The sequence below is a fragment of the Notolepis coatsorum genome, assembly GCF_963971535.1.
Source record: "Notolepis coatsorum genome assembly, chromosome: 8".
In the NCBI taxonomy this organism is placed as follows: Eukaryota; Metazoa; Chordata; class Actinopteri; order Aulopiformes; family Paralepididae; genus Notolepis; species Notolepis coatsorum.
In genome coordinates, this window is record NC_140172.1 from 100,036,120 (window position 1) to 100,062,999 (window position 26,880).

Sequence of the window (26,880 nt, forward strand, 5' to 3'; positions counted from 1 at the left end):
TGTTAATGGTCGCGGCCCACTAGTTAAACTAAAATGGCTTCAGACCAAGGTCTTCTGTCGTCTAGGAGACTGAACAAAGGACCCTAGCCTGGGGCCGGTTTTCATAAACATTGTCAAGTAGCCCCCATAGCACTAACAGACAAGTGGAGCCTGCCAGCAAACATAACTCACCAGAACCAGGAACCCACCGTGTCTCACAACAGCGGCGCGTCCTACAGCCCAGCTGTGCCTTTACCGCAACCAGCACACAGCAAGGACTGCAGTTGGAAAAGCATGTAGCGGCACGAACTCCCAATACGAAAACCGGTGGAGGATTTTTAGAATGATCATCATCTTCCAGACACTCCAGTACGAAGACAATATCGCTGTATTTTCTCGAAAATAGTGAGAGAGAAAATAAAGATATGATGTCAACGTATCCTTGTTTCCCAAAGCTGCTCCTAATTCTTTCTTCCAGCATGGTGTCAAGTGTGGGGATCTACCGAGGCACTTCTTCCTTGTGGTGAAAGCGAGAAGGAGGCGAGTGGGTGGCCCCACCCCTGCTTATATGGGTAAGCTGATAGGGGTGTGGTCAGACGAATATTGGGATTAAAGGTACATTTGTGGTCTTTATTCAGTGCGCGTGCACATATGCGAGATAGTGCAGACTAGTGATGCCGAGCGAGAGCTAATATGAAACAGAACCCACAGTTCTTGCCTGACGGATGGGAGCCGAAGCCCGGATCCGAGTTTTCTGATGAATAGCCCCAAAACATGGAGGTCGCGAACGCAATTTATACGCATGGAAGTATTGATTACGCCATAACAAATCATTAAAAAAATATACCGTTAACTGGAATATGTTGTGTGTGCCTTTACACATATGTTGGATAGGCTTATGTAATTGGTTTGTCATTAAAAACCAATAATAATCGCTCGCCGGCTTCGCTGACCAGAGCTTTCTCAGATTCAAAGTTTTAATTGCAGCCTGGAACATACATGTTTCGGAACCAATGTGTAACTAGACAGTTACAATATAACATTTATATTAATTAACCCAGTTAATGCCTTAAGAGAAAGAGTCTGGTGGTCAATTGCTATGGAAATGTTGTGTCTTACTAATAATAACTAATTCCTTGGTCAATAGAAGTCTCTGTGATACTTTCTGAATATGATTTGGGAACATCAAATGGGCAGGCCGCGAAATAACATAACGTTACAATGTACAGTTTCTGACAGCTGGCTGTGTTGTGAAATGTGCATAACGTTATGAATAAACCGTGAAGTCACGCGAAATAACGTTATACGCGATTGATATGATAACATTACATCCGCCTTTTACTGCATGACGAGCTAAACCAATCAGAGAGGGGCTTCGCTCAACCAATCAGAGAGGGGTCTGCAGAAATGGAGTTCAACCAATCAGAGAGGGGTCTGCAGAAATGCGGTTACGAAATGTAGAGACGCCCCACGGGCTGCGTGTAGCTTATTCCCAGCGGAAGAGTGCGTCACGTGCTTCCGCGTTTTCCCTGATTGGCTGCGACGCCCATGTGACCGCGGCAGCGCGAGAGAGCGGCAGTGCGGAAATAGGCTATCTATTGCCATTCTCTAAGACAAACTCTAACCTTAACCAGCTCCTTAACAGCACCTAAACTTAACCCTTCTAACCTTAACCAACTCCGAAACAATGCCTAACCTTAACCTTAACCATAACCAACTCCGAAAGAATATTGCCATTCTCTAAGACAAACTCTAACCTTAACCAGCTCCTTAACAGCGCCTAAACTTAACCCTTCTAACCTTAACCAACTCCGAAACAATGCCTAACCTTAACCATAACCAACTCCGAAACAATGCTTAAAGTTAACATGCCTAAACTTAACCGGCGAAAGAATGCACGTTAAATTTTTTTTTTTAAATTAAAGGGAATCAAACTTGTCACCAACGGACCGCAGGATCCACAGCATGGCGGCATACCAGTTAAGCTAAGCGTCGAATGAAAAACATTGGGGATTACGGCTACATAACACCCCTTCCTGACAGGCAGCGACGCGAGCGAGCGTGATTGCGAAAATGATTCAAATGTATTCGTTTCAATCAGACTATCCTGATCTGCCGCGAGCGACAGCGAACTGAGCGGCGATGTCGTTCCCCCCTCAAATATTCGCTCGCTGTGTCTCTAGCTGAGCAATTATGCGGCCGAGTCCCGCCCCTAAACACTTTTTATTGGTTGAGAATCGCAGGCTGCTTTGCCCCCTGTTCCAGGTAACACACACACACACAGACACACTCTGACACGCGCCGCGTCATATCAGGACAGTGTCGCGCGCGATTTCGTCTCCAGTTCGCTCGCTCGCTGCCTGTCAGGAACCGGTGTAATGCTGCAAGCTCTGCCGCTCCGCTCTGCGGCTGCAGCGCTGCCGCGGGGCGTGTCGCAGCCAATCAGGGAAAACGCGGAAGCACTCGGCAGCACTCTTCCGCTGGGAATAAAGAATAGGCCCACGGGCTTCGTGTAATAACGCAGAAGTGCAGTGGTCTGCGTACTCGTTCGTTCCTGTGTAACTTTCTCAGAATTTAGGTCCAGAAGTGACGTCTACTGTGGGCGGGACTTCCCCACTCTAGTGCAACCTATGATATGACGTCTATGTAAAATGCCCAGTCTGGCAAGCCCAGTTGATATCATCACATCAGACAGAACAGAGGAGAAATAACAGTACGCCTACGGCGACGGGCGATCGCTCGGTTTAGTTTATTTAGTTTATTAAGAAAAAACTACCCAAATCTCTCCGCTCTTGCCCCGAGCCTGTTGTCGCCGAGGAGAGCTAGATTCGGGACGGGGACAAATTGAACGACTATGGCAAAGGTCTTCCTTTTCCGACGCAAAGGAGAAGGCGAGAGGCTCTTTAAAATTAGCTTGTTAGCTTGCTAACGTTAACGTTACATCGCGTAAGATAACTTCAACTATACACAGCGTTTGGTTCTGTTCTCGGACGCAAGCTTTGCGTGGTAGTTTGCGGCAAACAAATTGAATAGCTCCGGCGAAATTGCAACCTAGGTCGTTGCCTGAGGCTAAATACGTGTCCAGAATTATCATTCATTGACGGCCTCCAAGCCCCGGGTCTCACCCCGGCCGGCGACAAAAAGCATGGCCGGAAACCCGAGGCGGGGTTCGGGTCTCATCGGCTTGATGAAGGACGCCTTTCAGCCTCATCAACAACCTCTCCAGCCTCACCAACCTGCTGTGGTGGATAAGAAGATGGTGGAGAAATGTTGGAAACTCATGGATAAAGTAAGAATTGCATACATCATCAATGACATTGTGTTTTCATAAACAAAATAGAAAATGTTATTATTTTATCCAGACATTCATTTAAAAGGCGTCTAGTAATAACCTTTAAAAAAAGATTTATCTTTATCTTCGTATGGTTAATTTCACTTAGCCTGGCTTCACAGTAGATAACTGGTTTTAATATACCGGGTAACCCATCCTCCAGACAAGTGTCTCAACATAAGGCAGGGGATGCTGCTTCGCGATTATTGGCCGAACAGCAGCTGTACTGTTGCAGTCAGAACAAGTAAAAAGCGATATTACTACAGTATTACGCCATATCCAATTGAGTATCTCCCTGTAGGCTATTAGTAGGTTCTGAGTGAAGCACATCAGTCAGACTCTTCTTAGTCATATTATCTCTGTTATGTGTGTTAAAAATCATAAATGTATGTCCATATTGCAGTCTTTGAGATATTACATTCTTTCATATTGTAATATCAATATGAAGAGCCCAGAATCGATCAGTTGATTTCAACTCTGTGCTTTCCCTCCAGTAGGGATGGGTATCGCCGCTGATTACATGATACAACTTGAAAGCATTTGACAAGGTCCCAATTTCATTAGATGTCGATTCAATGAGGCTTGATGACACTGGTTTCAGGGGACCAGCACCTGCCATTGTTGTCCAAAAAAAATTATGTAATTTGGTCAACCGAGCTTCCGCAGTAGTTCAGCAGAAACCCAGCGTGAGGGAAACTAGAGACATCTGCAGGGTTGGAGGCATGCTAGGAATAACACTTAGCTAAACATCTGATCGATCATGGGATTTTAAGAATCAATTGGATTCAAATTGAAATCAGTTTTTTCTCTGCCCTACCCTCTTAGGTGGTGCGTCTGTGTCAGAACCCCAAAGTCGCTCTGAAGAACAGTCCTCCCTACATCCTGGACTTGCTGCCAGACACCTACCAGCACCTGCGCACCATCCTGTCCCGCTATGAGGGCAAGATGGAGATCCTTGGGGAGAACGAGTACTTCCGCGTGGTGATGGAGAACCTGACCAATAAGATCAAGCAGACCATGAGCCTGTTCAAGGAGGCCAAAGAGCGAATGTATGAGGAGAACTCGCAGCCCAGGTAGGCTCAAACTCACAGCTGTAGGCTCAAACTCACAGCCCAGATAGGCTCAAACTCACAGCCCAGGTAGACTCAAGCTCACAGCCCAGGTAGACTCAAACTCACAGCCCAGGTAGACTCAAACTCACAGCCCAGGGCAACCAATTAGTGGTCTAATTTATAAGATTTTGGTTGGCAGTGATAGAAAAAATAGGTTGAAAATAACTGGAATTCTACTTTAACCCCTTCTGGGTGTCATTTGGTGCAATGTTTTCTCAGGATTCTGCTTTGAAATTCTCAAAATGTTATCCCACTCACATGTGAGCTTGTGCACCTGAAAGTCTTAGGCCCTGACTACACATATATGGATATTTTTCTAGGTAACCAAAATCCTTGTCCACACAGCAGGGTTTTAAAAAATACCTTCGTCCAGAAGTAAATGCCGAAACGCATATAAATAGTAGGTGGCGATAAGCGATATCTGAAATACCATAGAACAACGGTCTGCACATGCATAGTGAGCTGATTTTCATTGGCGGCTGCCACTGAAAAGTAAAATAATGTAGTGACAGAAAATCCGAATAAGAGGCAACAGACTCAGGGTTAGATCCACAAAGAATGGATTGCCCGGTGCAAGTTGCACCCTTACTTACAATTCATTATGAATTGAAAATGGGGGACCCTGATGTAAACAAGACAAAAGTCTTTCTCGGGTCTGCATCCCCTTAACACATTGGGCGCCGGGGGTTGTGCCCATCTTATACCACTCTGCCACCGTTGAAAGCCTATGGAGATGTTTACCTTCTTTGCAGGGCTATAACTTTTTTAATTGTATTGCTATATTGACATTACTATGGCCCATTCAACATCGATCGTTCAGGATGTGGGAACGTTATATTTTTTCATTCATACATTGTTGTGTTAATACCTTCGAGAATATAAGTATGTTTTTAATCTTTTCTGCTGTAATTCCAAAAACAGTAGTTATAGGCCCTGAAGCATATATAGATTATCGATTGGCGTTTCTTTCCCATACACGCTATATTAAAAAATTCAAATGTATATGATCGGTATACATTATGCTTCATCATGCGTGGAGGAAAGGGGCGTTTATAATTCCTTGATCGTCAGTAACGGCTTTATTTACTATGGGTTGATATATTGATCAGACTGTTTGCAAACAAGGAAATGCACAATCGGGTTGAAAATAACGTTACTGTTCTCTTACCGTGCGCCAATGAGACTGGCGGAGAAAGATCCCAATTATTCGACGCCGATCACCTAGATCCATTTCCGGTAGGGATGTCCGATATTATCGGCCGACCGATATTATCGGCCGATATCGGCAGTAAAATGTGATATCGGAAAATATCGGTATCGGTTTAAAAAAAGAAAAAAACAATAACAATATTTGTTATATATATATCCAGTGAAATGATTAGTTACCTGAAATTATTCCGTTTTTTGGGGTGGGAAACCCTGCATATATCGGTATCGGTTGATATCGGTATCGGAAATTAAGAGTTGGACAATATCGGAATATCGGTATCGGTAAAAAAGCCAATATCGAGCATCCCTAATTTCCGGTTTGTATGGCGCAATAAACACTGAAATCATATAGATTATTGCGTTATGGCAGCGATCCATATGCACTATATTGTTTGTCTGTAGTCCCGTAGTGAGATGTGACTGCCGGAGGAATTTCCTTGACGCACCGATGACACTTTCCGGTTTTTGATTGTGTAACTCGCCCGACCATCCACCAGGCGGCGGTATTGAGGCGTTGCAGTCCCATTTAGGGTCCCGCTAAGCGGCTAGGGCACCGGGGGTTGGGTGGATGAATTATGAATGCCATGGCGAAAAAATTAAATATTGATCTCAAAAACGCTGTACAGCGATGTTGGCTGTCAACAACGCTGGAAGGCGATTTTGGCGACCAATGTGTTAACAATTGTGTGTATTGAGCCGTACTGTATTGTACCCATTCTGCAATCTGTTAATAAAATTTGCATTCAATCAATCTGCGCATTGATTGATTGAATGAAAATGTTATTAACAGATTGCAGAATGAGTACAATACAGTACGGCTCAATACACACAATTGTTAAGGGGATGCAGACCAGAGAAAGACTTTTGTCTTGTTTACATCACAGTCCCCCATTTTCAATTTATAATGAATTGTAAGTAAGGGTGCAACTAGCACCGTGCAATCCATTCTTTGTGGATCTAGCCCTCAGTACTTTGTTGGCGTTGTGAAAAATCTGTCTGTCAAAATTGAAAGTATCTCTTCGTCGCATAAAGGCTGGCTGGCAGTGCGCATAGAACAAGGCATATATTATTGAAATTCATTTTTCTCTAACAAAAGCATCTACAGCATTTCTATATTTCATATAGTTTCTCTATCTACTCCAGTGCGCTGTCAGACAGATTCGACCATCAGACGTGCTGCTTGCGCATAATGGAGAGAGAGGTGCTTGTGGAATTCCCTATCCCTGGATAAAAATCCGGCTGACTGGTGGAAATTCAATGCGGGGAGATTCCCCAGGCTGGCAAAGCTGGCACGCCAGTACCTCTGTATACCTGTGACATCGGTATCATCCGAACGTTAGGTTATGACTATAACCAAGTTCTGTTAGTTAGGGGCGATGCTTGGCATCGCTACTGCACTATCTCGCGTACGTGCACGCGTACTGAATAAACCACAAATGTACCTCTAATACCAGTATTAGTCTGACCACACCCCTCATCAGCTTACCTTCATAAGCAGGTGTGTGGTCACCTGCTCTCCTCCTTCCCAAGCTTTCACCACAAGGTGAGGACAAGGGCTGCAGCGGCCGTCCGATGCCAAGCATCGCCCCTAACTAACAGAACTTGGTTATAGTCATAACCTAACGTTCTGTATCGTTAGTGGCTTAGCTTGGCATCGCTACTGCACAAGGGAGGCCAAGCGGAGCCACTTGGCTGACAAATACACCCCGCTGACAGCCCCCCAAAACCATCAGAACAGGGAGGGCCGAGCCCCCCCGACCCCCCCTAATGGAGGGTAGCCCCCCTATTAGGGACGTCACGGGAGGGCGACGGACCCGACCGTGCGAAGAGGCACTCAAGCAACTCAACGCACAGGGTGAGCAGACCGTGGCTTGACCCCACGACTACACACACGCACAACCCGCATGCCACCCGGGAACGAACGGAGGAACAACCTCGTTACTGCCCCCAGAATCACGGGGTCAAGGGCAAACCCAACCCCGTGGCAAGGCCGTAGCAGCGGAGCACGAAGGAAGACCCAGACCCACCAAAAGGACTGGACTCCCTAGAATGGGGGCCCGGAGAAGTCCATGATGCCAGCATCAAGACCCCACCAGGTGGGCACGTAGTGCCCCGCCCCCCACATCGCCAGCGTATTCGGACAAAGGCCCCTCAGTTACTGCACCTGGTATTCCCAGGCGGAACCAACCAGGCCAGAACCTGCCCAGCTTCCGAGATCGGACGAGATCGGGCGTGTTCAGGTCGGTATGGCCGTAAGCCGAGCGGGCCCCGTCCCCCCAATAGTACACCGCCTGGCACACTGACCCTGCAGAATAGGCAGTCAGCATGGCCGTAAGCACACAAAAAAGGTTAACCAACGGAAGCAGGCAGCGCACCGGGGAAAAACCAGGCAACAGGCTGTTAACCCTAGCCTGGAGACTGCGGACGAGACAGGCGCCAGAGGGGACAGCTGAACACAGCCGCCCCGGCGGAAGGAGCGTAAGCTGGCGGTGTTGCATGACCAAGCCTCCATTTAACAACCCCCACCCAGAGGGGTCGAGGCAGAGAAGGCTGACACGATTGGCAGACGTCATGAACGTGCAGGGGCACCCTCAAACGGTGAACCCGGGAGTTGACACTGCTCCAACACACCAGGGAATCAACCACCTCGGTGTTACCCAATGCGGTGGTTGTTCCTATAACCCCTCAAGAAAAAACTCCAAAACACACCTGCGGGTATACACCGGCTATACCGCAGTACAAGTGTTTCAGTTTCCAAAAAGGGTTAACCCAGGCCTACGGGTCGCAAACATCACTTCGGACCGGGCCCGGCGGTACGGGAAGCACAGGGTCACCAGAGGAGGTCAAAAAACCACCCCCACAGGCCCCTCTTCGCCATGCGTGAGAGAGGAGCGAAAAATAATGGAGAACCAGCCCCTAAGCACACCGTACCTGGTATTCCCCGGCGGTCTCCCAACCAAGTACTAACCAGGACCAACCTGTGTAGCGGCCGAGATCCGACGAGATCGAGAGCGTACAGAATGGCATGGCTGTAAGCCATGACGACAGTGCTGAGTAAAAACATACCCAACCAGGGTCTCCATAGCGCTTAACCCTGTGACACCCAGACCGACCTGGCATTTTTCCCCCTGAAAAAAGCCCAAGTCCCTCAGGGTACCAGAACAGCAGATCTGCATCCCCGGCGGACAACGGGTTCAACTGATCTGGACCAGCGTGACCAGAACCAGTCCCGTGCCCTAACCACGCCGACATGCCTACTCCAGGAGAAGGGCAGATATGCGTGTTGATCTTAACATGAAAAGAAGGCGCCACCCAGACGTTCGGACGAACCGCGCCTGGTGGCCCACCCCAAGGGCGTGAGACCCCACTACATATGTTCAGATCCATCCCGTCATCATCCCCCAGACATGAACGAGAATCCGTCGACAACCCACCCAGGTCATGGGATGTGGTCGCCGGAAGAGGAAAAACCCCCATCTCAGTTGCTTTATAAAAACGCTGTTTCAACCACAAGCAACCAAGGCGTGCCAGTCAATCGCCTGTTTACAGCGAGCTAGCACTATACGTGCGTCGGGACACACCCCCATCAATGAACAGGCTATTTAGACCTGTCATTGAATCCCCAAGGCGCCCAGGGGAACGACAAGAGGGGTGTGACACTCCCTAACTCCAACACTTCTGGAATAGAAAGAAGGAAGCATCAACAGTATGTATCCCAGTCTACACAGCCGGGGTAAAAAATGTTCACATTTTTACATCCCACCACCCTCCCATAGGAAAGAGACGGGGATCCCCAGAGAGACTTCCCACGCGAGCTGTACAGATTGAAAAGAATATATTGCACCTTGAGCCATGTAAAAAACTGGTTTTAGGGCCTCCGGGGAAGAGGCACCGAACCCATACACACTCAATAAACGAATTGAATCGAATATACATACAATAGAAAAGGACCCTTCTAGAGGGTCCACTCACTTTGACAATCTGAGGAGGAAGGCTCTGCACTCTGATGGAGGCTTCCTCACATGGAAGAAGGAGTCCGAACTCACAGAAGGCCTGAGTAGGCGCTTGGTGAGGAGGAGCCCTGACCACCCCCCCTGAAAACAGATCCATCACATGGACCTGAACAGCACACGGAAGTCCTACCAACAGAGACGCGCACGGTGACGTACTCTATGGCGGGGGAATTCCTGCGGTGCACACGCCCAATATACCAGGCCGTGGGACCAGGAACTCCCTCCCCCCCCCCCCCCCCCGTAACGTGCCGAACCGCCACGTGACGGGAACCTTGAAGGACAGGGGGTGTACCCCTGACCGACAGAACAATGGGGAGAGGAAAGGTTACCAGTTCACCCCTTTACGACCCCACACCCATGATACGACGTAACGACAAAAAGAGAACATGACACAGTCATAGTCAGCTCTATGAAGCGTTTCACAGCTCCACACAGCGCACGAGCTAACCTGCTATCTGATTTTTACTAAGGAAAAACACAGAATAGAGAGGGCTCTAAGAACCCCGGTCCAACATACACATGTGCTTCTGTGGCCAGTACAACCCAGTTGTAGGTCACATGACACACACAACCCATCATCACCTACAAAAAATGGCAAAAACACTCAACAGAGGAACGCCGTTTTTTTCACAATGAGAGAATACATCATTCTTGATTAGTATCGACCACAGGCCTTGCTAAGCACACATGACAGCAACCAAACCAATTTCCCTTTAGGAAATAAGTTTCTCCAGCAGATTTAGCACAACCTCAGCAATCAAGCTAAGAGTTACATCGTATCCCTACCACACAAAAGACACAATTAATGCACAACATGTCTGATAGGAGGTGATAAAGTCCCCAGGGAACCGGGGGGGAAAAACACAATCCTCCTATTTTACCCTCAATACGGCCAGTTAAAACAGGAAAACCTGTTAATGTGTGAACTCACTGTTCATTGTCATTACAGTCTGAGAAAGAACATTCTTTTACTCACTTGTCACCAAGCATAGCTTCATAGGTTAGTTGCCTTAGTAGTGAGTACACGGTACACATAAACACCATGATGTTCCTCACACAACAACCAGATCAATACATCACGATCTGCACGGAGAAGCTAACTGCCAGTGACAAAAACAGCTCACACATAACCCGCAACGTATCCCAAATGCATTGCAACAACACACGTTTTGGGAAAAAACCGTTATTCACAATACATTTAGCAAAGTAAAACCAGAAGACGTGTTATGAGGTCTGGCCAACCCCGTACCTACCCGGAACGCAGATCAGCGAAGTGCAGTCACAAGACACCGTAGAACACAGCCGTCCTGTGTTGTTCGATCCGGGCAGCGTCGCCGCTCCAACCAGTCGCTACAGTCCTCTTTGTTGACGCAATCCCCGTCCAGGCACAGGGCAGGGTCGACGAACATCCCCTGTCAAGGATGACGTCGTGGTCAAGAGTGTAAAACATGTTAAAATCAAAGCACGTTCAACAGAATAGCATCAAGCTAACGGCTGCTCCAACCGTTCGGGTGCTATTGCTTCCGCTCGCGAGACGCCGATCTAACGACGCACGCGATCAGAAGCGAGCTCCCGGCGGCGCGCGAGAAGCTAAGCTACCCCGCGCCAGGCCACTGACCGGCTAACCGTAAGCCATGAACATGTAAACAATGACATAACACTCACCCAGACAGGCCGCCGTTCTGAACCCCTCCTCACTTTTTAAGAGAAAAGAGAAAACAAGACGTCAACACCGCTTCACAACGGTGACATTACCACGTCCGGCGGAATCAGCACAGTACCAACTGGCCTGTATAGCTGACTTTGAACATGAATCTGCCGCTATCGCACATTACATGCACATATCCCCTCGTGAAGGAATACTCTCATTTGGATATGAAAGATGGGGTCTTAACACGGTGACAGAGAGAATCCACTCGTCCAGAACACACAGGGATCACCAGTGTCAATGGTCGCGGCCCACTAGTTAAAACTATAATGGTCGCCAGACCAAGGCCTTCTGTCGCCTAGGCGGCTAAACAAAGGACCCTAGCCTGGGGCCGGTTTCCATAAACTTTGTCAAGTAGCCCCCATAGCACTAACAGACAAGTGGAGCCCGCCAGCAAACACTACTCACCCAACCTGGAACGCACCGCTCCTCACAACAGCGGCATGTCCGACAGTTCAGCTGTGGCCTGACAGGTTTCACCCCAACAAACACAGCAAGGAACTGCAGTTGAGAAGCATGCAGCGGCGTGCTCCCAATACGAAAACCGGTGGAGGGTTTTTAGAATGATCATCATCTTCTAGACACTCCAGTACGAAGACAATATCGCCGTATTTTCTCGAAAATAGTGAGAGAGAAAATAAAGATATGATGTCAACGTATCCTTGTTTCCCAAGCTGTTCCTAATCCAATTTCTTCCATCATGGTGTCAAGTGTGGGGATCTACCGAGGCACTTCTTCCTTGTGGTGAAAGCGAGAAGGAGGAGAGCAGGTGACCACACACCTGCTTATGAAGGTAAGCTGATGAGGGGTGTGGTCAGACTAATACTGGTATTAGAGGTACATTTGTGGTTTATTCAGTACGCGTGCACGTACGCGAGATAGTGCAGTAGCGATGCCAAGCTAAGCCACTAACGATACAGAACTTGTGTTTTTTGACTGATTGTGACCAGGCTGCATGCACTCCTGTCTGACACCCCGGGACCATGTCTTGTTGCAAAATAATAATAATAATAATAATAATAATAGCCTCATTAAAGTACTACTTCGTTAGTAGTACAGTTGGTTGTTTTCAGCGTTTTATGTGCATTAGTTACGCCTATTGGACATCTTTGTTGACATAAGTAGATTTTTCGTTTGTTTATTTATTAAGTTAACACTATGGTCGCCAAAAACGCCTTACCACGTCATTCCCCGCCATGCTCATTCTGCCAAAGACGCCGTACCACGTCTTTGATATCAATATTTCAAAAATCTGTGATCGCAATCATATTTCTCCCCCGGAGACTTGAGATCTACTGTTGATCCCCTCTCAACTCTCCAACGGTTCAAGAGCGCCATCTGGTGGCCGATCGGCGGATCGCTCAAACCGGAAACGGAAGCTGGTGCCGGAAACGGAAGCTGGTGCTCATTCCAATTCGGTCCGATCACTCGCTAATAGTCCCAGGACTCGAGCTAGACACAATGGATAGCAATCCGTTACCAATAACTCGATAAACAACATGATTTGGACGTATATACTATTATACAACCTGGAGATGGATCGCATATTTCTACATCCCATAATAGGAATATTTTTGCTCCACGCTCATCGCCCAACGGCCCGAGGAAGCTACGGTTAGTTTCAGCGTTATTTCTTAACGTGTTCGATACAAACTGCTCTAATGATCATATCACCCACACTAGATGAATCATCTAACGTTGGCCACTGAATTATAAACGACCCCCCCCCATCCGGTCAACATCAGATGATAAGTAGTAACTTCTAGAAGCACGTCCATTTGAATTTTTTTATCTCGCGCCGATTGCTATCAAACTGTATACAATCATCAATATAATGCATTTAGGGCTATAAATCACGTTCTGGAGAAAGCTGCAGAAAACGATAAAAACATATACTTTAGACCGTATTTTAGTATGAATATGTGAATGAAAAAGTATAACGTTGCTACACCCTGAACAATAGATACTTGATGTTGAATGGGCCATAGTAATGTCAATTTAGCAATACAATTTAAAAGGTTATAGCCCTGGGTGCTCCAGTAGCACACCATGTACCGCGCTGCGTCGTGGAATACCGTGCTGCGTCACGGACCTGGTTGACTCCGAGTTCGATTCCCGGACTCGCCGTCATTTGCCGAATGTCTTCCCCTGCTCTCTCTCCCGTTTCACCCTACATCTGTCGGTCATGCTTGACCAGAAAAGCGATAAACGCTAAAAAATGAAGTAAAAAAAAAAAAAAAAAAAAGGTTATAGCCCTGCAAAGAAGGGGAACTTCTCCATAGACAAATAGAGCTGGCGTGGGATGGTTTATTAAGAATATAAGCCTGGCGACCAAAGTGTTAATGTAAAACGTGTTTCAAATTTTTTTGTTAAATACATGCTTTCGATTTTTTTAAGTGACATTTTTCTTTTGTTCGCTAATTTCTCGCCACATATCAAGCATACAGGTAAGCCCGCATCGTTAGTAGTGGAGTTAGTCTTTTGGATTTATCCAGGGTTAGCTTACTGGGGAGTCAGAAACACAAGATTAGCCACCTGCAGTGGGGCGGCTGGGTGGCGCAGCGGAGATTGCGCTCGTCACCAATGCAAGAGACTCCGGTCTCGAATCCGGGTGTCAGCATTGCCTCCGGCTTGGGCCGGCCGTCATACTGGCTCAATTGGCAGAGCCAGCGGGTGGAAGTCGATGGGTGGTAATTTGGACGTTGTAGACGGCGACTCCTACAGGTCGGTTGGGGGACGCCTGCACAGCAGAGACAGGAAGTGGCGGGGGTAGTGTGAGGTAGTGTTGTCAAAAATATCGATACATATCGATACTGATTTTATTTTTTATTTTTTTAACTTAAATTTTTATTAATACTTATAGACAAACAGCACTTACAGAAAAAAGAAACTAACAACACAATAAAAACAAAAAAAGCAGTGCACATAAATGGTTACATGGGTATCATGGTTAGTTGTCTGGTTCCACTACAGTTGTTTTCCAGGTACTTAATACAAAGGCTGATTGTGTACCTCCCTTAAACAGGTATAAAAATATAATTCCTACTCAAAAATATTAAATACTGACTAAGGCATGCATGTGTGATATGGGTCCAGAGACCCTCCTTGAGCTTCTTTCTTCCCTTATCCTTCGTCCCTTTTTTTTAGTTTTTTTTTGTTTGTTGTTTATTAACTTTCTCTTTGCCTTTTGATTCACGCATACACAAACCACATCATCCCTGAATATTAATATAACACTGTTAAACAGACATAAATAATAAAGTACAAAAACATAAAACAATTGTAATACCCCAAAAAAAATTATTATAAAATACTAACTAAAGCAAAAGTGTGTGACATGGGTTCAGAGACCCTCCTTGAACTTCTTTCCTCCTTTACCCTTCGCCCTCTTGTGTTGCATTTGGTTCTTCCTCTGTGATGTCGTTTTCGTTCCCTTTATAATCCTCCCACTTTACCCATCTTTCCCCAAATTTCTCTTCCTGTAGCCTCAGCATGTGCGTTATCCTGTATCTCCTCTACTATTCCTACCCATTGTGCTATTGTCAGTGGGTCTTCCTTGTACCACAGTCTCGTTATTGCTTTTCTGGCCGATATCAACATTATCTTTATTAAATATTTGTCCCCCCCCTGTATTCCCTCGTGTGTCAGGTCCCCTAAGTACAGCACCAGTCCCGTTTGTGGCAATCCGTATCCTAATATTCTGATCATTGCCTCCCCTATCTCCTCCCAATACCCCTTCAGCTTCTGACATCTCCAGAATATGTGTGTGTGATTTGCCCCCTCCTTCCCACACATCCTCCAGCATGCTCTTTGTGTTGGTGCATATTTTCCCTTCAGCTCTGGGGTTATAAAGAATCTGATTTATGTTTTTCCATCCAAACTCTTTCCATATCCTCGATCCTGTTGTTGAATGTTGCACCTCGCATATGTTCCCCCATTCCTTCCCTGTTATTTCTATCTCTAGTTCTCTCTCCCATTTCTCCCTCATGTAATCGGTCGTGTGTCCCTTGCTGTTCATTATAGCTCGGTATATTGCTGATATTACTCTTCCTTGCCCCCCTTCGTATGCCCATACTATCATCTTGATTATTCCATTCTGTTCTTCGTCTTTGGCCCCCCTTATTTCTTTGTTGTAGTAGTCTCAGAGCTTGTACATTGTATCCCTCCCCTTCTTTTTCAATGTCTTTCCATCTTGCCTCATATCTGTCGTTACACCAGCACGTCACTGCTCTCAGTTGTGCTGCATAGTAATAATCTTGTAGGCTGGGTACTGCCATCCCTCCCTCTTCCTTTGGTAGTTGTAGTGTTTTATATCTGACCCGTCACCGTGGTCTTCTCCCCGCCCATATGAACCTCGATATCAGTCTGTCCCACTCCCTGAATTGATTCTGTGGTATTTGTATCGGTAGTGACTGGAATAGGTACAGTAACCTTGATAGTATGTTCATTTTAATGACCTCTATTCTTGAATTGAAGTCCAAGGGCATTACTGTCCATCTCTCTAAGTCTCTCTTGATGTTCTGATTTATCTGTGTATAGTTCGCCTCAAACAGTTTCTCCACCCCTCTCGTGAAGTTCACCCCTAAGTATTTAATCTTGTCCATGTCCCATCTTATCCCGTACTGTTCCCTAATTTCCGTCGTTGGGGTATAGTTCCATGCTAAGGTGTCTGTCTTTGTCACGTTTAGTTTGTATCCTGAGTAGTGGCCATATTCCTTCAGTAGATCCATCAGTGCCGGGAAGCTCTTGTCTGGTTGCCTCATGTATACTATCACGTCGTCCGCAAATGGGCCTAGTTTATATTCCGTTCCCTTTATCCTTACTCCCTTAATGTCCTCGGTCTGTCTGATCAGTTGTGCCAGAGGTTCTATGAAAACGGCGAAGAGCGTCTGTGAGAGACAACATCCCTGTCTGGTGATACTGAATATTTAAAATGGTTTCGATACTCATTTCCCGAAGTATCGATACTTTCTGCAGTACCGATACCAGCTGGCTTGCTCCCGCAAGTTGTTGACAGACAGACGCGCTGCCAGAGCACGCTTGCCCTTCCGCCTCCTCCTCCTCCTCCTCAGAGACCGGCAACAGACACAACCTGCTGCAGCCTCCTCCCCCTCACAGCCGGGAGCCCTGTCTTCAGTTTGTAAACAAAGCTATTATTAGCTAAGGTTAGCTGTCGTTCCTCCGTTAGCTTATGCTAGCTAGCTGGCCACATTTATAATTACTTCATGGAAACGGAGTAACGTCAAGCCGAGCCCACCCACACTACACCAGTACATGCATGAACTCGACACAACTACCCCGTTTCCAACGTTAGGTCGAGCGGAGCCCATCCTACACTAGTACACGCATGAACTCGACACAACGTTACCCCGCCTCCATGAAGTGTCCAATTAGCAGCAATGTTGTTGAAAATGTAACGTTAATAAATGCTCCGAGCATAGCTCCGGAGAAATCTCTCTCTCTCTCTCAAGTACCCTGGTTTTCGGGTCATAACTAGAAAGGTGCGCTCAGTAGACCTCAAATCTCCAGCAGCCTCTCTCTTCTCTCTCTCTCTCTCTCTCTCTCTCTCTCTCTCTCTCTCTCTCTCTCTCTCTCTCTCTCTCTCTCTCTCTCTCTCTCTCTCTGTCTCTCTGATCTAAAGATAAACAAAGGGTTTTAAAAATGTTATATTTATCTTCTCTTATAGTACCAGAGAGAAGCTGAGGAGAATCAACCTTTGTTTAAAAAATAAAAATAAAAAATAAATATATATATATATATTTTATGGTATCGAAGTATCGATACTTTTCAAAGTATCGTATCGAAGTCGAAATTCCAGTATCGTGACAACACTAGTGTGAGGTGTGAGCCTCCCATGCGTTACACCTCGCCAATGAGAGTCTGCGCTCACGCGCTGGCAGGTGAAAAGATGTGACAGGCTGCCTCCTCGTGTACCGGAGGGGACGCGTGAATACTTTGGGCAGCCGAAGAGTGCTTCCGCATTGCTCTGATTGGCCAGCGATAATGCGGCCTACGCCACTAACGCGCGCATGCGCATTATATGCCATTACGCACTTGTCTCCCTGTGGGGAGGCGGGCGCCGCTGGTGTACAGCTGAGAGCTCCAGCATAGCTATGTCCGCGACCTAGACGCAAGCCAGAGTAAAACACAGTTTTCAATCAATCAATAACAACATTAACGAGACTCTCGTTGTGTCTATTCTGCTAACGCTAACGTTACCTCTCATTGCTTTAACGTTACCTAGGCTCTCGCGTCTATCTGCTAACGTTAACGTTAGCATTAAGGCTAACAAGCTGTAACGTTACCAGTCTCGCGTCTATCTGCTAATGTTAGCATTAGGTAATAACCGGTTTAAAATGGATGGTGATTACCTCACGTTGTGTCTATTCTATTAGTGTTGTGAAGGGCCAGATTAAACCGAATATATATATTTATTTATATATATATATTTAATTGTATTTGTATATTCTCTAATATTCCCTGATATCCCTTGTATATTCCTTGTACAATATGCATTGAATATCCATTCTAGCCTACTGAACATCCCATAATAGTCTCCATTCTACTATTGGTCGAGACCTTGGTGCCAGGCTGCCATACCCCTCAGACCCAGTTCAAACGTACCGCTCAACATGTACGAACAAGTCCTAGTTCCGCGTAGGAATCTGGCTACCGCACCACTAATGGGACTATTTGTTCATAGTGCGTATATATACTGCGCTACTAAAGTAGGACTTCCTTTTCAGTCCAGTTTCTTACCCTCCAATAGAGTCACAGACGTAAAGCCTCCCCGCGACGCCACGTGTGGGAGTAAGGCCAAGTTCGGCTTACCATCGGTATTGAGACATCGTGTATATTAATATTTGAATAGTCATATTTGGCACTATATCGTCGAGTTGGACGTAGTCTATTAAGCTAATAATAGTCTGTTAATATATAGTGCTTCGTGCGGTGAGAATACTACCGTAGTCAGCACCCCATCGTTTCGGGCAGAGAACTGGCTGCTTATCCAGGGTGGTTGACCCCACGTGAAGCTGCACCCGAGGAGCCCCAGAGCCGACGAGCGAGTGGACCTGTATACCGGATTATTCTACCGACGACAGCCCGCCTTCCCCGGCACGGATTATGCTTTGTATACGTTGATTATTCCATGGATAAAGACCCCCGACACTGCCGTGTGTTGGAACCCCCCCCCCTGGAGAGGACGCAAGGTGAGGAGACGCTCTGCAAGACGAGGTCGCTTCACGTCTCTCCTCCGTGGACCGGAGGACGCCGGCCCACAAAGAGTCCACCTGCTTTCATCTGTGGTCCAAGGATCGCCGGCGCATTGAACGGCACTACAGTGGGTTCACCTGGGATACCCTTGGCCGGATGAGGCAGCCGGATTCTACCCCCCCCCCCCTTCCTACTCCTGTCGGCTTACAAGCGACCGGATTAACCCCCCCTAGTGTATCCAGCCTATAATCATTAAAGTATCATTGCTGTTATTCCTTAAACTATTCCAGGTCGTATATGTACCACCTGCGCCTTCAGAGATTGGACATTCTCTATTGATATACCGACGAATACTCTTGCCATAAAAGTGCATACTAATTCCCATTCATAAATGTGATTGATTTGATTAAGTGCTTGCTCTACACACCATCGCTGTGTAGAAATAAAGACCTATTGCTAATTCGTACATTTGTGTTGGATCCGTTTCATCTACGTGACAGTGTTCATCATAATATATTTATGCCGAGTACTGGGTGGCCGAATATTAAGTACAAAGGTAGTGGTAGTAAGTATCATATCTAGTAATACAGTCAGGGAATTGTACCCCTCAGTTACAATTGGTCCTTCGAGCCGGATGGTAATTAGTGTAATATTAATATAGTGTTATTAATATTGAAATGGCCTATGATGAACACTCCACGAAACGATCCTCCTAACCAACGCCCGCAGCGCGAACGACGGCTCCCTCAGTACTTAGAGGCTTACGCTGTCAGTCAACAACCTAGTCTTCTACTAACAGTAAACGCGGTAAAACTAGAAAGTAAAAGTATGTCTAACCCCAACGCCCAGACTACCCCGACCATAGAGGCCCCTACGGGTTCTAATGTAACTGACCAAGTTCACGGTGGGGACCAGTGGGAACCAGACATGACTTCACACCCCGCCAGTACTGAAGAAGTAGTCCCCGATGAGTCCCGGGAGGAATACAACGCTACCGAGACAGAACTCGGCACGGAAGAAGACGGGGAGAGCACCGTGGAGATAGAGCTCCAAGGCTCCGCAAGGAGTACCCCGAGGGAAGGCTCCCCTATACAACCGCCTTCTCCCAGCGAGGCAGAGAGGACCCTACAGCAGGCCTTCCTCATCAGCCTGAACGCCGCTGCTGAACGCGACCGACTGCAGATCCAGCAGCGGAGCGAAGAAGAGCATATACGTCTAGAAATAAGACGCATTCAGAGGGAAGAGAATGTGGCCCGAGACCGAGCAGACAGCCAGTGAGCAGCTGCTGGTGCTCTACGGGACGCAGAGCGCGACAGACAGCAAGCGCAACTAATAGAACAGCTGATCAGACGGACAACACCCTCTCCCTCCGCCAGAGGCTCCAGGAACTCGTCTAGACACACCTCCAGTGCGGCATCCCCTAGCCGAGTAAACAACCCTGAACTTGACCAACAGACGAGGTCTATACCCCCCACAGACCACCTCCCCCCACCGGTCCAAGCGAGACCTAGCAACCGGGAAGGAGCAGCATATCCTGTGGAGAGGCTAAACCAGAGACTACAAGCACTGGATGACCTAACTGAAGACGAAGAGGAAGAGGAGGAGAACCACGCCCGACGACAGCACAGTACTCTACCGGACCAGGAGGTCCGGTACAGCCCAGGCTATACTCCCGCGGAGCTGCGCTACAGACCCCCGACTCTATACACGGGTGAGCACGACGCACGACCCGCACCGAGGAACAGCACCTGGACAAGCGGGCCATGGTACACTGCCGGTACCAGCCCATACCAAGGAGCGGGAGGAGACTCGCCTAGGAGGCCTCTCCCCCAACGCTCGCCGATGTATCCACAGTCAGCGTCATACATTGGCACGCCTATGGTACCCGACTTCACCCAAGAGAACCGGGCCCAGTATACAGAACTCCGCATGTGTCTGGAGACCATGTTGGTGGATGTATTGGATGAACGCCACAAATACGCCATCCTACTGAAGCACTTAAAGGTACCCCGCGCACATAATATAGCGCTCGCCTACGCGACTTCCACCACCCCATACACAGCAGCGCTGGTAGCATTGGACCAGAGGTATGGGCGCATATGGGATTACGTGATCCAGGAGATCCGACACATCGACCGCTTACCCCCAGCAATAGACAATCGAGCACTGGACGACCTGTCCATCAGAGTGCAGTCCCTGGTAGGGATGTTGGGAGCGCAGAGAGAGAAGGGGAGGCATGAACTTTACGCCAACTCAAATGTGGAAAGGATCTTGGAGAAGCTGCCGCCCGCTCGACAGGAGCGTTTTAGGCGACAGAGAGACCACCGAGACCCGAATGGCCCCGAACCGAACCTCCTCGATCTAGCAGACTTCCTGGCGAGAGAAGTCAGCAGCCTACGGCTAGATACATTCGGACGGAGCACCCCTGGCTCCAGAGAAGGAACCAGACGACTAAATGATGGAAGAAGATCGGTGACTGTGATGCACCAATCGGAGTCAGTACCGAGCAGCAGGAGCCACAGTACCCCCTCCAGAACGGAGAAGTGGAAGATAGTGTGCCCCTACTGTGAGAAAGAACACTGGCTAGCGCAATGTGACTCCTTCCCCAAGCTGAACGCGGAGGAAGCAAGTCAATGGATAAAGTCCAACAAGCGCTGTTTTCGCTGTGCGCGCTCACACATGGCAGCCGAATGCCGCTTAAAGAAAGGGTGCACCAAGTGCGATGGAGCCCATCTGGACATACTTCACGACAGTAACAGACGGCGCCCTTCACCCGCACCATCCAGCAGCAAAGCGAGCGTCATGTACATCGATCCCGCCAGCAGCAGTGGAGCCTGAGTACTCCTAAAAGTAGTGCGTGTGACACTAAGCTACCAGAATAAAGTCCTGGACACCTACGGCGTCCTCGATGACGGGTCAGAGAAGACCCTTCTGCTCGCCTCCGCTGCGGCCCAGCTAGGGCTGCGGGGAAGCGAAACCCAAATGACAATTCGGACAATAAGACGAGATTTGAAGATGATAAAGGGCGAGAATGTCTCATTCTCTATCGCAGCAAGCGGCCAGCCTGAGCGACGGTACCAGATTACAGACGCTTTCACCAGCCAAGAAATAGGACTGTCGCGGTACACATACCACGTCGCCAAGCTGATGGAGAAATATGCACATCTGCGCAAGTTACCGATCCCGCTCATAGACAATGCTATGCCGACCCTGTTGATAGGCTCCGACCATGCAGACCTCATTGTCCCGATAGACCGGGTTCATACCGGACCCCGAGGCTGTCCTGCAGCAGTCGAGACCCGTTTGGGATGGACTCTCCAAGGCCCGCTCGCCAAATCTCTCAACCGAAGTACAGCCACTAGATGTCTCCACTCCCGAGTCACAGAGGGAGAAACCGCACTCCTGCAACACGTAGAGCGGCTATGGACCTTGGAACAAATGCCCTTTAAGAACGGAAAGAAAGACATTCGCTCTAAAGATGACATTTACGCCATTCACCTCCTCGAGACAGGGACCAAGAGAGTCCCGGTCAACGGCGTGTTGAGATACGCCACGCCACTCCTGCGGCGAGAAGGAATGCCTACTTTCCACGCCAAGACAGACGCCACAGAACGGTACCTGCTGAACACGGAGCGGCGCTTAGCCAAGAACCCCGCCCAAGAGTGTATACCGCGCTGAGATTGAGAAGCTCATCACAGCGGGACACGTCACAAAGATGGACATTAAAGAGGCTGACCAGACCACTGAATCGTGGTACGTGCCTCACCACAAGGTCCATCACAACGGTAAAGACCGCATAGTATTTAACTGCAGCTACCAGATCGGATCCCAAAATCTGAATAAAGAGTTACTGCCCGGTCCCACACTCGGCCCCTCCCTACTCGGCGTTCTACTCCGCTTCCGCCAGGATAAGGTGGCCATCAGCGGGGACATTAAAGGAATGTTCCTGCAGGTGAGATTAGTAGAGGAGGACAAGCCCCTGTTACGGTTCCTATGGAGAGAGAAGCCAGGAGATGAGCACCCAGCCATCTACCAATGGGAAGTCCTCCCCTTCGGAACGACGTGCAGCCCCTGCTGTGCTACATTTGCACTACAGAAACATGTAGCGGAGGACCCAGCAGCGGACGAAGAGGTCCGACACAGCGTAAAGAACAGCTTCTACGTAGACAACTGTCTACAAAGCCTTTCAACCCAGGAAGAAGCCGAGGCTCTCCTGATTAAACTCCGCGCCTCATTGATCAAAGGCGGCTTTGATCTCAGGCAGTGGGCCAGCAGCGATCCGCAAGTACTGCGCAGCCTCTCCTCCGAGGACAAGGCAGCCAGCAGCGAGACCTGGATGGCTACAATCCCGGGAGAAGCCCAGGAGATGACCCTGGGATTGGTGTGGCGATTCAAAACAGATTCGCTTCACTACAGACACAAGCCCCTGACTACGGAGCAGGGAAGGCCGGCGGCGGCGCCGACCACCAGACGGAGTGTGTACACAACACTCGCCCGACAATATGACCCGCTAGGATGTATTCTACCGTACACCACCAGGGCAAAAATGATTGTACGAGCATTGTGGGACAAGGACCAGGGCTGGGACGACCCCATTCCCGCACACCTTGCATCCACCTGGAGAGAGTGGGAGATGGAGCTCCACTCACTCCCAGGCGTTAATATGCGCCGAAGCTACTTCCCACCCACGGTGAGGCCAGAGACATGTAAAATGGACTTACACGTCTTCAGTGACGCCTCAGAGGTCGCATACGGATCAGTAGCCTACTTGCGGGCCCAAGAAAAGGGGGGAGAGATCTACACAGCATTTGTCCTCGCCCGCTCGAGAATAGCCCCACGCAAGCAACAATCTATCCCACGTCTAGAGCTCTGCGCAGCCCTAGCCGGAGCGCACCTAGCCACGCTCATCCAACGTGAGCTCACCATACCGGTGTCTAGAACAATCCTGTGGTCAGATTCCACGACAGTACTCGCCTGGATCAAATCGGACTCATGCAAGTACAAAGTCTTCGTGGGAGTCAGAGTCACCGAGATTCAAGACTTAACCGAAGAGTTAACCGGAGAAACAGAGTGGCGCTACGTTGATACAAAACAGAACCCAGCTGACGTCATCACCCGGGGGATGCCCCTGGATGACCTCACCCGTCGCAATGTCTACAGTGACGGCCCAGCATTCCTAAAGCTCCCGGAAGGAGAGTGGCCCACGCCTATCCCGAGGGAAGCCAGTCAGGAGGAGGCAGAGAATAAGAAGCCTGTGTTCTGTGGATTGAGCACTGTTATCTCCGCAGACCCCAACACACTCCTGATGGGGCGGCTAGATCCTGCATTACCCCAGACAATGTACCGGCCTGAAGAAGCGAACGGCCGACGAATGTGGAGGTACAGTCAAGTATTAGCCGACAAGTTTTGGAGCAGTTTCCTACTGCACTACCTACCGTCTCTACAGACCTGCCAGAAGTGGGTAAAGGAGAGAGACAATTTGACAGAAGGAACAGTCGTCATGATTATTGATCAATCACTGCCCAGAGCTATGTGGCCGGCCGGCCGCGTAAGCAAAGTGATCACCGGTGCCGACGGCAAGGTCCGAGCAGCTGAAGTGCTCGTCCAGGGTCGCACTTACACCCGTCCCGTGGCGAGGCTCATAGAACTGCCCCGACTCCCAGACACAATCGATGATGACCATGACCCTATAACCCTATGACTTTGTGAAGTTGACTGACCCCTACAGCAAACCCTTATGTGTAAATAGACAACGCGATTAATCTGTCTCTGTTTAACTGATTAGGTCTGGGACCAATCAGGGGGTGGCTGTTGTGAAGGGCCAGATTAAACCGAATATATATATTTATTTATATATATATATTTAATTGTATTTGTATATTCTCTAATATTCCCTGATATCCCTTGTATATTCCTTGTACAATATGCATTGAATATCCATTCTAGCCTACTGAACATCCCATAATAGTCTCCATTCTACTATTGGTCGAGACCTTGGTGCCAGGCTGCCATACCCCTCAGACCCAGTTCAAACGTACCGCTCAACATGTACGAACAAGTCCTAGTTCCGCGTAGGAATCTGGCTACCGCACCACTAATGGGACTATTTGTTCATAGTGCGTATATATACTGCGCTACTAAAGTAGGACTTCCTTTTCAGTCCAGTTTCTTACCCTCCAATAGAGTCACAGACGTAAAGCCTCCCCGCGACGCCACGTGTGGGAGTAAGGCCAAGTTCGGCTTACCATCGGTATTGAGACATCGTGTATATTATAGGGCTGTCAGTTTATCGCGTTAATTAGATTAATTAATTACACAGCAAATTATCGCGTTATGAAAATTAACTCAAAATTTATTACAAAAAAAAAAGTTTTTTTTTATATAATATTTTTTTTGTATCTCATTCATTCCATAATAATGTAGAATACACATTTACAGACTTTTTTATTTTTTAATATGGTCCATTTGCATGTTCTTGGTATCTGATTCTAGGGAGATCTATCTCAGGGAATGTATTCCCAGTGTCAGAAATACTGTGGGCTAGATCCACAAAGAATGGATTCCCTGGTCTGCATCCCCTTAACAATTGTGTGCCGTACTGTATTGTACCCATTCTGCAATCTGTTAATAACATTTTCATTCAATCAATCAATCTGCGCGGTGATTGATTGAATGAAAATTTTATTTTGAGTAAATTGTAATGAACCAAATGAGAATATCAATACATTTTTTTGTATCTTTGACTGTGAATAACACCATGCTCAAATTGACCAGACCTGAAAAATCTAAGCAAATTAATAGATGGAAGATGATTAAACAGAAGGTTTTGTAGATACAGTACTGAATTCTGCCATCCGGACACATGCAATTTGAAATATGATTATATAATATAGAATATCAGGCATAAAATGGTTATGCGATTAAAATGCGATTAATTAGATTAATTAATTACAAATCCTGTAATTAATTAGATTAATTTTTTTAATCGCCTGACAGCACTAGTATATTAATATTTGAATAGTCATATTTGGCACTATATCGTCGAGTTGGACGTAGTCTATTAAGCTAATAATAGTCTGTTAATATATAGTGCTTCGTGCGGTGAGAATACTACCGTAGTCAGCACCCCATCGTTTCGGGCAGAGAACTGGCTGCTTATCCAGGGTGGTTGACCCCACGTGAAGCTGCACCCGAGGAGCCCCAGAGCCGACGAGCGAGTGGACCTGTATACCGGATTATTCTACCGACGACAGCCCGCCTTCCCCGGCACGGATTATGCTTTGTATACGTTGATTATTCCATGGATAAAGACCCCCAACACTGCCGTGTGTTGGAACCCCCCCCCCTGGAGAGGACGCAAGGTGAGGAGACGCTCTGCAAGACGAGGTCGCTTCACGTCTCTCCTCCGTGGACCGGAGGACGCCGGCCCACAAAGAGTCCACCTGCTTTCATCTGTGGTCCAAGGATCGCCGGCGCATTGAACGGCACTACAGTGGGTTCACCTGGGATACCCTTGGCCGGATGAGGCAGCCGGATTCTACCCCCCCCCCCTTCCTACTCCTGTCGGCTTACAAGCGACCGGATTAACCCCCCCTAGTGTATCCAGCCTATAATCATTAAAGTATCATTGCTGTTATTCCTTAAACTATTCCAGGTCGTATATGTACCACCTGCGCCTTCAGAGATTGGACATTCTCTATTGATATACCGACGAATACTCTTGCCATAAAAGTGCATACTAATTCCCATTCATAAATGTGATTGATTTGATTAAGTGCTTGCTCTACACACCATCGCTGTGTAGAAATAAAGACCTATTGCTAATTCGTACATTTGTGTTGGATCCGTTTCATCTACGTGACAGTGTTCATCATAATATATTTATGCCGAGTACTGGGTGGCCGAATATTAAGTACAAAGGTAGTGGTAGTAAGTATCATATCTAGTAATACAGTCAGGGAATTGTACCCCTCAGTTACAATTAGCATTAACCATTAGTTACTAGTACAAACAATCAATAGCAAGTTATATTGATCACGCTATGTACGATAGCCATGCTAAAACGCTAGCACAACATTAGCACCTAAGCAACAAGTCAGCAATCTTTTTGTGAGTCTAAACTCTCCGCTCTGTGGCAAATTGTGTTGATGTCGGTTTTGTTTCATCAATAAATGAGGCAGAATACACAGTGACTATCCTTTTTTGTTTATTGCACTTGTTCCTGCTGCTATGCGAGACATTAAAGATGGCGGCTTTCTGTTTTTCTGGAGACGCTCCAACGAGTGACTCGTCTCTCTTCTGACCAATCAGTGG

The 26,880-nt window shown here is 47.7% G+C and overlaps 1 protein-coding gene across 1 annotated transcript in view; it reads left to right on the forward strand.

Moving 5' to 3' along the window:
• The first annotated feature begins 2,687 nt into the window (after positions 1–2,687).
• The window catches only part of LOC311233310 (E3 ubiquitin-protein ligase CBL-like), a 127,851-nt gene continuing 103,658 nt past the window's right edge, over positions 2,688–26,880 (forward strand). The window contains exons 1-2 of the mRNA XM_084320260.1: positions 2,688–3,268; positions 4,136–4,383. Coding sequence (XP_084176386.1) covers positions 3,125–3,268; positions 4,136–4,383 — 392 coding nt within the window. The 5' untranslated portion in view covers positions 2,688–3,124. The remainder of the gene's footprint in view (positions 3,269–4,135; positions 4,384–26,880) is intronic.